Raw genomic sequence first — 9,228 nt, forward strand, 5'->3', positions numbered from 1 at the left:
GAAGGTATTCTCAGAGGACAGACAAAACAAATTTGTGTCCAGTATACATGCATACATGGGCTTCTTTGGTGGCACAGTGGTAAAGATCTGCCTGTCAATGCAGGAGACAAGATCCCTGGGTCAAGAAGATCCCCTGGAAGAGGAAGTGGTAACCCAATGCAGTATTCTTCCTGGGTAAATCCCATGTACAGAGGAGCCTGACACGCTACAGTCCATGGAGTCATAGTCAGACATGACCGAGCGGACACACACAGATGCATACATCACACACACACAGATGCATATATCCCTATCTTAAGAAAATGTTTTCTATCATTTGACCTTTCCCCTTCAACTGCCTTTGACTTCTTGGTGACTCTCAATAGTAGAACCCTCAACTACTAACTTAATGCACTTTCAGCTCTCTAGTTAACATAGTTGACTAATTCCATCTTCCCTTTAGTTTGTGTGACAGATATGCTTAATTTCTTGATTCTAGCTCCATAATATTTCTACAAGAAAGTGGGGTCATTCTTAAAATGATCTCCTCATGAGAGGTAATCTAACAACTTTACATATTTTGGGCTGTTATCAGAATTTCAATGCTACTTTTCACCTCTCTCTAGAGCCAATTCTAACTGTCCATCAGATATTTTCACTCACACTTTCTGATTCACTTCAGTAACCATAACTGAAACCTAACAAAAAAATCCTATGATAAACCAGGTATCCCTCCTTCTGAGTTCTCTTTTTCTGTTCCTCATTTTCCTTACTGCCCATACGTATAAGTCATTATTGTTTTTCCTAGATTACTAATTCTTAAATTATATCCCTTACACGTCACTTCCTCTCCACCCACCCTCCATTCTGTGCTATTTAATAGTATCATAAGTTACTCTCGTGCCATTAGTCTTTATTTCTAAATCCCATTTTGTAAAAAATTCACTGGCTGATAAATTTTTAACTCTATCACATAACTCTTTTGCTCAAAACTTGCCAATGCATTCTTTTCTGGATACTGACCCTTGGATCCTAAGGACTTCCATGGTATGCTCTTAAGGATCTTTCTTGCCTTGTCTCTTGATCTTCCCTTCTGAAGCTCCAACTGCCAACATGTTACATAACCTAGTCTCCCTTCCCTTGCACTTGCCATTTTCCTTGCCTCAAACGGGCCAACGGTTTGGTGGCTCGGCTGGTAAAGAATTTGCCTGTAATGCAGGAGACTTGGGTTTGAACCCGGGGTTGGGAAGATCCCCTGGAGAAGGGAATGGCAACCCACTCCAGTATTCTTGCCTGGAAAATCCCGTGGACAGAGGAACTTCGCGGGCTACATACAGTCCAAGGGGTCGCAAAGAGTTAGACATGACTGAGTGACTAACTTTCACTTTTGCCTCAAATGCTTGCTGTCCTTTCTGCTATCTCAATTCCATCTATTTTTCAAAGTTCACTTCAAGTCCCACCTTCCTCATGAGGCTTTCTTTGATCACCCACCTCCTTATAAGAAGCTCTTCCCCGCCATGTGCTCTTTCATACTACATTACTTTTTTTCTTCCCTGTATTTACATTCCTTGAAGGTGAGAACTATGTCTACTACTTCTAGGCATTTCCTCAAAATGCCTAGTCCAAGTTCCAAAGGGTAGTATCTGCTGATTAGTTTGATTAAAAATATCTGTATAAAAAAAAAAATGTGTGCTCTCCACAGATAATTTAGAATAAAGCTGACTGTCGATCGATTGGAAAAAAAAAATCTGTATAACAGGATATTATGTTTCTTACTTTCTCTGTTTAATAGGTATGCTTCAAGAGTACCACAAATAATTTTATAGCTAGAAAGGAGTTAATAAAATTATTAATGACTAACATGAAACAAAAGGATAGAGAAGCCCTGTTGAGTTTACCTTCCCACTTTGAAAAGCATGATTCTTTCATGATTTATGAGAAAGTGATAAACAGAATAAAAGATTTTCACCACAAACCACAGTATTAACTAAAATGATTTGGAGTTCTAGATTGTTTAAAGTTTAAATATTCCAACTATGCACAGAATATTAAAATGATATTTGATCTAACTCAAATCCTTTGGATATTTTCCATATAAAATATGTATAAATGACAGAGAATTATAATATTGAAAATGACCAATCACTGTGTCTATGCAAAGGAAGATGCTAAAACCAACTAAATTAAAAAAAGAAATTGTATTTTATTTGCTTAAAAAAAAAAAAATCAAATAGTGGTAATGCCTCAAATTTTTAACAATGTTTTTATACCTAGAAATTAAATGGAAACCAGCTAGTGGAATTTGTAAATTAAAGTACTGATGTGAATAAAATGAGGGGAAAGCAATTTAAAAACATTAAAAAAAAACCTTTGACCTTGGAACAGAGTCTACTAATTTTTCTTTTAGGTGCAAAAAAACCACCCAGTAAGAAAATCAGTTAGGTGCATCTCTCAATAAAGTATCTAGCCCTTTTTTGTGAACAGTTAACACTTATCCTAGAATATGTATGAGAGCAAAGACCTCAGTATAACCACATTAGATGACACAAAGACAACACAAGAAGTCGAAAAGCTTGTTACTCTGATTTTAAATCAATTCTAGGAAGCTGTGTATCTGGTTTGCATACCCACAGCCATTATGGGCTGATTACAGAGACAACAGGTTCCCCAACATTCATTCAATGCCTGAGCTCTGTCCTGGTTGTGCAAGTGAATAAGACAAGTTTATTAAAGAGTTGATCAGCAAGTAGCAGAGAAACAAGCATGATTTCTTTTCTAATTACTCATGAGTAGCATTTCACCTGCTCAGAATTCAACCTAACAGAAAACTTCAACTATTGATAACCCTCGCTGTGAGCTCAAAAATGAGCCAGATAGTCATTTGGCAGGAAAAGTCAATAGTGTAAAGACCACTGATTTAAACTCAATGACTCTTGACTTAGCATAGTCCCTCATAAGGTTATTCAGAGCCCACTGCTTAAAAGAACCAATTTTATACACATATCAAAGGTTACAAACAGAAATAATAAAAGTTGTAAAAGAATTCTAACAGGTGTGTAATTTCTAAACTGATGCAAATTAATGGGCAGAAAGGGATTTTACAGGGACACTACTGCTGTGAGCCATTAACTTTCAGCTGACAGCTGTTAAGAGATGGGAAAACTATTTTAAAAAAAAAGAACTAAAAATTTAAAATACAACAGTATGAGCCACTTAGTAAAGGGACAAACAGTATTATCCAGTTGAACATGCCCTGTCTCATTTTACTACAGTCAACGAAGATTCCAAAACAAATGGATTCAATTATATTCAAAAGATTCTAAGAAAGCAAGAAATATGTAATTGATTTTAGAAGGAAAAAAGTTAAGCTACTGGAGGCGAAAAAAGCAGTATAATTATAAATTAGGGTTTGCAAACTCCAACGTCTCATAGGGCAGGCAGGTACGCAAATGAGCAAAGTATACACATAAGAAACACAGAAACTGATAATTGACAGTTGCTATGTATGAAAGAGCAGGGAGTAATGGGGACCATGAGGCACTAGAGGGGAGTAGCCCAATTCCATTCAAGCCTCTTCTGGCCTTGCCCAAAGAAAGGCCCAGTGCTGCCATACCTGGTATTTCACAAGAATTCTGAAATCTGGCTTTAAAAATTTTAGTATTTAAAGTTTGGTTTGCTACATGTGAGTCAAGGAAGACATTTATGTGGAAATGTAGTCAGACACTGGCTACCTCTGGGGTAAATCCTCATTTAGTTAGGACTCAACTGTTTGAGGACTCTGGAAAGAAGACAAAGAACATTGGCGGAAGCAGATGGAGAGGAAGGAATTGCTGGTTGGCGGGCCTTTGACGGACCCTGGGAATAGGACGGTGAGTTTATCACCAGATATTTCAGCGATCGTTTTACTATTAAGTAGCTGAATGATTCGGAGAAGGCAATGGCAACCCACTCCAGTATTCTTGCCTAGAGAATCCCTAGGACAGAGAAGCCTGATGGGCTGCTATCCATGGGGTTGCAAAGAGTCAGACATGACTAAGCGACTTCACCCACTCCAGTATTCTGGCCTGGAGAATTCCATGGACTATATAGTCACTTGGACACAACCAAGTGACTTTCTCTTCAACTGTCTAGAACAATTCATTTTTAAGTATACTAAAAAACGTTTAATCTAGTTTTGATTATTCTCAACTCTGCATTTTGTTACCAGGACACAATGAAACTATGAATTCAATTTAGAGTCTTACCTTACTCTCACTGACCTCAGAAATCCATTCTTTTACTAGATTGTTCAGTTTACCAAGAACAACCAGCCTATAATAAAAAATAACACGTTTCAGATGAAAACAAACAAAAAACCCCCACCAAAAACAAACAGTATTTTAAAAAGTAATTAAACATATAGGCAGTACCTTTATGTTGGTGCTACAGTAAAAGCATAATATACACGTGCTAATGCTATCACATCTGTTGACACAAGGCACATCTCTTTGGCATTCTTAGGTTCCTAAGAGTTCCAAAGAGACGATAAATGTGATGATAGTATTTTGGTTTTTGAGCTATTTTTTCAAAATTCAAAAAGCCTAGTTAAAAAAAAAATCAAAATTACCTTCAATAAGGCTGCAGAGGCCAACTGAACTGTCAACTTTCTTGGCCTTACTATGGAATAAAATCAATTCAGTGTGGTAATAGTAGAAGTCAGCACTCTCATTGACAGTTATAAGTTTTTGGATAATAAAAACAGGCAAATTATTTACTGGCTAATTTTTTATAAAATTTAACTTAATAAAAGCAATTTGATATTAAACTTGCAACCAATGGCAAATCCAAATCCAGATTAAAAAAAAAAAAGTTTAGGCATCTCAAAGATAACACATGAGAAACTGAATTCCCGATCCGTCCAAATTTGCTTCTCCCTCAGCCTTTCCCATCCTTCCAGATGCTGAGACCAAAAATCTTGGCATCATCCTTGATGCCCCCTCCACCCTCCATTCCAGTTATTAAACAAGACATCCAGAAGATGGACCTTTAAAAGACATCCAGAATTCTACTATCTCTTATCACCTCCACTGCCATCCCCCTAGTTCTGGTCACCATTTCTTCCCTGGGTTATTAGAACAGTCTCCTAACTAGTTTCCCTGCTTCTGACTTTGACTCCTCTGCAGACTACTCTCAGTAAAGCAGTCAGAGTGACTGTGTTAAACATGAATCAATCATGTCAATCTGCTGCTCAAAACCCTAACAGCTTCCCATCTCAGAGTAAAAGCCAAAACCTTTACAATGGCTTTCAAGGGCCTAAATGACCCTTCCCTCCAAGCTCCTTCCCACCTCATTTTAAGTCCACATTGCCCTTCTTGTTCACTCTGTGTCATATACCTAGGTTACCTTGTTATCTATTATTTTTTAAATATACCAGGTACGGTCCTATCTCAAGCCTCTGCCTAGACTTCTCTTGCATCAAATCCACATAGCTCTTTCCTCACTTTCAAAATTTCCCTCAAATGTCAATGAAGACTTCCTTGACAACCTCCACTCCCAACTTCATTTTTCTCAGCTGGCAACTGTCATATGTAACATTGTGTTTATTTTACTTACTTGGCTAATTGTTAAGTTTCCTCCTCTAAGCTCAAGGACGGCCAAGTTTTCTCTTCATTTTGTCATTTTTATATCCCTACACAGGGACATCACTGGTACATGAATACATGTTTATAGAAGTAATGATTAAAGAACGTACTGTAAAATACTTTGCATTTTTAAATGACATACCTATGGTTCAATTCTTCCTCATCTTCAAACACTCCAAATGGTTTCATGGCATCAATTAATTTCTGTGTGTAAATATGATCAATTTCTTTAGGACATGCCAAGCTAATTGGAGAGGTGATTCCATAATGCTTTTGTTGACGCTGGCTGTCCAGCACGGTGTTTCTGTTCAAAAAAAATGAAACAGCAAAAAAAATTTAAACTTTCATTTACTGATACATTAAATCTCTCAATCCACTCATTAATTTAGCTACCTTAAAAGTTTACTCAGTACTACTGGTTGGGGACCCCCCTCCCCTTTTTTTAAGGAAAAAAGGGTATTTTGTGCTTATGGAGATGAAGGACTATTCATTCTGCTTCAAGCTTTCATGATTAGGATGTCAAAGCAGCCTGTGTTGGCATCAGGACAACTGTGCCAACACCACTAAGCTCAAATGCAAAGAGCCTGAGTGGGAGCTGGGCCAGGGCCACCTTGACTACACTCAGCAGACTTAAGTCAAGTACCACCTTTGAAAAGCAGTCAGCCACTTGAAAGTAAGTGTGAAGTAAAAAAACAATGCCTCCAACCCCAGGAAAAAAACAAAATTATTTCATTAGAAGGTCCTTATGAAATACTCTAGCTTTTAAAAAGAAATCACTAGATGTGTCCCTGAGAAACCGATTAACATCCGTTGCTTCCATCAGAGTTTATAGTCCTTACATTCTGTGACTAGTTAATTGTTCTCTTCACTGTCTAAGTGAAGTCTATGATACCAACTATGATCTTGAGTCCCACTTTCTTATCTCTGTGCTGAAAACGCTGGCTATCAAGGTCCCTACTAGCACTAAAATTCCAAATCCATGGTTCTGAACCTCTCTCATCTAGACAGGAAAACAAAAGCAAGTGACACAACCCCTGGAGAAGTAAACACTCTGGAGAAATTCTACGATAAGTGCACAAGGAGACATGTACAAAAATGTTCACTACCACACTGTGACATTTGAAAAAAAAAATAACTTAGAAAAAACCTAAAATAATCACTAACAGGAAATGGACTAAATCAGAATGCATCCCTACAAAGGAATACAATACAGTATTAGTGTGAATTAATTAGAGCTGAAAAATACTATTATGGACAAATCTCAAAGACATATGTTGCGCCAAAGAAATTGTTGAATGACAAGTGTGGCACTAGTCATATAAAGTTTAAAAACAAGTAAAACAATGCTGATTATGGACATATACGTATGCAGTAATAGCATTTAAAAAAAATGCTGCATTAAGCATCAAATTCAGAACTGTGGGGAACTCCAGGGAGGGAGGTGAATGGGCCTAGAGGAGGAGGTAACAGAATTCCTTCAGATGTATTCACTGTGTTCGGTTTCTTTTAGCTAAAGATATGTGTACACACACACACACACGGAACGTTATGCTTTGGGAGATGGATGATGGCTACGTAAATGATGCTGTTTTGCTATTCTCGGCATTTTTCTATATGTTTAAATTATTTCCTAATAAACCAAAATTTAAGAAGTTACAACAAAATCTTGCCAAGCACCGACACTGTTCCTGACTTATCAAAGTATGACCAGGAGGTATAGACTGGCAGATGTACTGTGGATGGGTGGAGAGATAAGGGAAGGGTGAAAAAACCAAAGCTTGACTAAAAAGAGAAACCCACGGGCTGGGATAGGAGTGAATGCACTCCAGAAGACCTGGAGGCAGCCGGTCAGGAAGGGAGGAGGGGGAGGTAGGGGGATGGTATTTGCGCCAATGCAGACAGGAGCAGAGACCGGCTCAGACAGCGCTGGGGGCAGGAGAGTGACCGACAATTTTTCCCCACAGACACACGGGCCTTTCTCCCGCCGCAACCTAGTCTGGGGGCGTCCTCGGGGACAGGGCAGCCAGGGAACAGATGGGGACTCCTAGAGTCCCCGAGCCTGGCCAGGTGAGCCGCCGGGTGTAGGGGAGGTGCCCTTGCCGACCGGTCGGGAGGGAGAAAGGAGACTACACGAGAGCTCTGGGCAGGACGCGAGAGGCAGGGAACGGAAACGGGGTCCGGGCTGGCCCTCCCAGCCCACCCAGTTCTGCCTCACCCCCAACCGCCGCCCCCCACCACTTACGCAGACATCTCTTTCATCGCTTCCTGCGTCTCCCTCACCGGCGAGTTGTCTTTCGCTCTGGAGTCCTGTTCTTGCTCTTCCCTTCTCCTCCTGTCCACCTTCCTCCGCTTGCTTGTAACTCGCTTGCACGCTCACTCTCTCACTTACTACAGCCGAGGCATCCAACCGAGTAGTGAAAACACCACAAAACCGGCTCTATTTATGACAATACAGCGCGGCCGACGCCAACATGGCGCCGCTTCCCAGCCTGCCCCTCGGCCGCTGCGGCCCCGCCCCTGGGGGTCTGGGCCCGCCCTCGACCCCGCCCCCTCTTGCTTTAGGTCCCGGTAGGCTCAGTGGCCCCGCCCACAGAGGCGCAGACTTGGGCTGCGAACGCCGGTCAGGAGGAGTGCCTGGTTCTCTATATTGTCCCTGGGACTGTCTATCCAGGGTAACTGCTTGGAAGGTAACTTGGAACATGTATTCCTTGTTTATTTTGTGAAAGCCTATGTCATATATTTAAAAAAACTACACAACCTTGCCTAGCAAATATTATTTTAACTCTTCAATTATACCACACCTTTATTTTAATCAGTTACATGTAATCTAATCAATCTATTCCTTGAGGCGATTATGTCGTGAGAAGGTCACACCTAGGAACGTGTGACTTTATAATTACCTGAGAGTGAAGCAAGCTTGTAAATTGGAGACTAACTGTTCACCTCTAAGTACCTCCCCGTGATTTATGACCTTCTAGCAATCAGGTAGAGCTTCCCTGGTGGCTCAGATGGTAAAGAATCCTTTTGCAACGAGGGAGACCTGGGTTCAGTCTTTGGGTTGGGAAGATCCTGTGGAGGAGGGCATGGCAACCTGCTCCAGTATTCTTTCCTGGAGAATCCAATGAACAGAGGAGCCTGGTGGGCTGTAATCCGTGGGGTCACAAAGAGGTACAACTGAGCGACTAAACACGGCACAGCACAGCAGTCAGGTATGGGAAATTGGTAGGCTGGTAGTCTGCAATATAGGGATAAATACATGGCTGAATCAAAATCACATGTGTTCAAATAGTGGAGATCATGTTTCATGCAAATGAGGATGAAAATGGGAAAATGATGACAAATTTTAAAAAGTAATTTAAAACACTAAATTGGTTACAAAAAGAGAATGTTAAGAAGCTGCTTTTTCTTGGAAAGTAACAATAGATAGAGAAGATAGAGTAACAATAGATAGACTCATTTATTCAAAAATATATATTGAAAACCTAATCTGGGCCATCCCAAGACAGATGGGTCATGGTGGAGAGTTCTGACAAAATGTGGTCCACTGGAGAAGGGAATGGCAAACCACTTCAGTATTCTTGCCTAGAACAGTATGAAAAGGCAAAAAGATAGGACACTGAAAGATGAA

The 9,228-nt window shown here is 40.1% G+C and overlaps 1 protein-coding gene across 2 annotated transcripts in view; it reads right to left on the reverse strand.

Moving 5' to 3' along the window:
- The window catches only part of PAPOLG (poly(A) polymerase gamma), a 34,344-nt gene extending 26,256 nt beyond the window's left edge, over positions 1 to 8,088 (reverse strand). Inside the window, exons 1-3 of one of the 2 annotated variants that reach the window (XM_055399910.2) lie at positions 7,843 to 7,970; positions 5,743 to 5,904; positions 4,224 to 4,290 (exon numbers count right to left, since the gene is read on the reverse strand). In XM_055399910.2, coding sequence (XP_055255885.1) covers positions 4,224 to 4,290; positions 5,743 to 5,904; positions 7,843 to 7,859 — 246 coding nt within the window. In that variant the 5' untranslated portion in view covers positions 7,860 to 7,970. Of the gene's footprint in view, positions 1 to 4,223; positions 4,291 to 5,742; positions 5,905 to 7,842 lie in introns of both variants that reach the window. The other variant, XM_088841413.1, reaches the window with a different exon arrangement.
- Between the last annotated feature and the right edge of the window lie 1,140 nt (positions 8,089 to 9,228).

This window comes from Moschus berezovskii, chromosome 11, assembly GCF_049115385.1.
Source record: "Moschus berezovskii isolate FMDL1 chromosome 11, NW_MosBer_1.0, whole genome shotgun sequence".
Lineage (NCBI taxonomy): Eukaryota > Metazoa > Chordata > Mammalia > Artiodactyla > Moschidae > Moschus > Moschus berezovskii.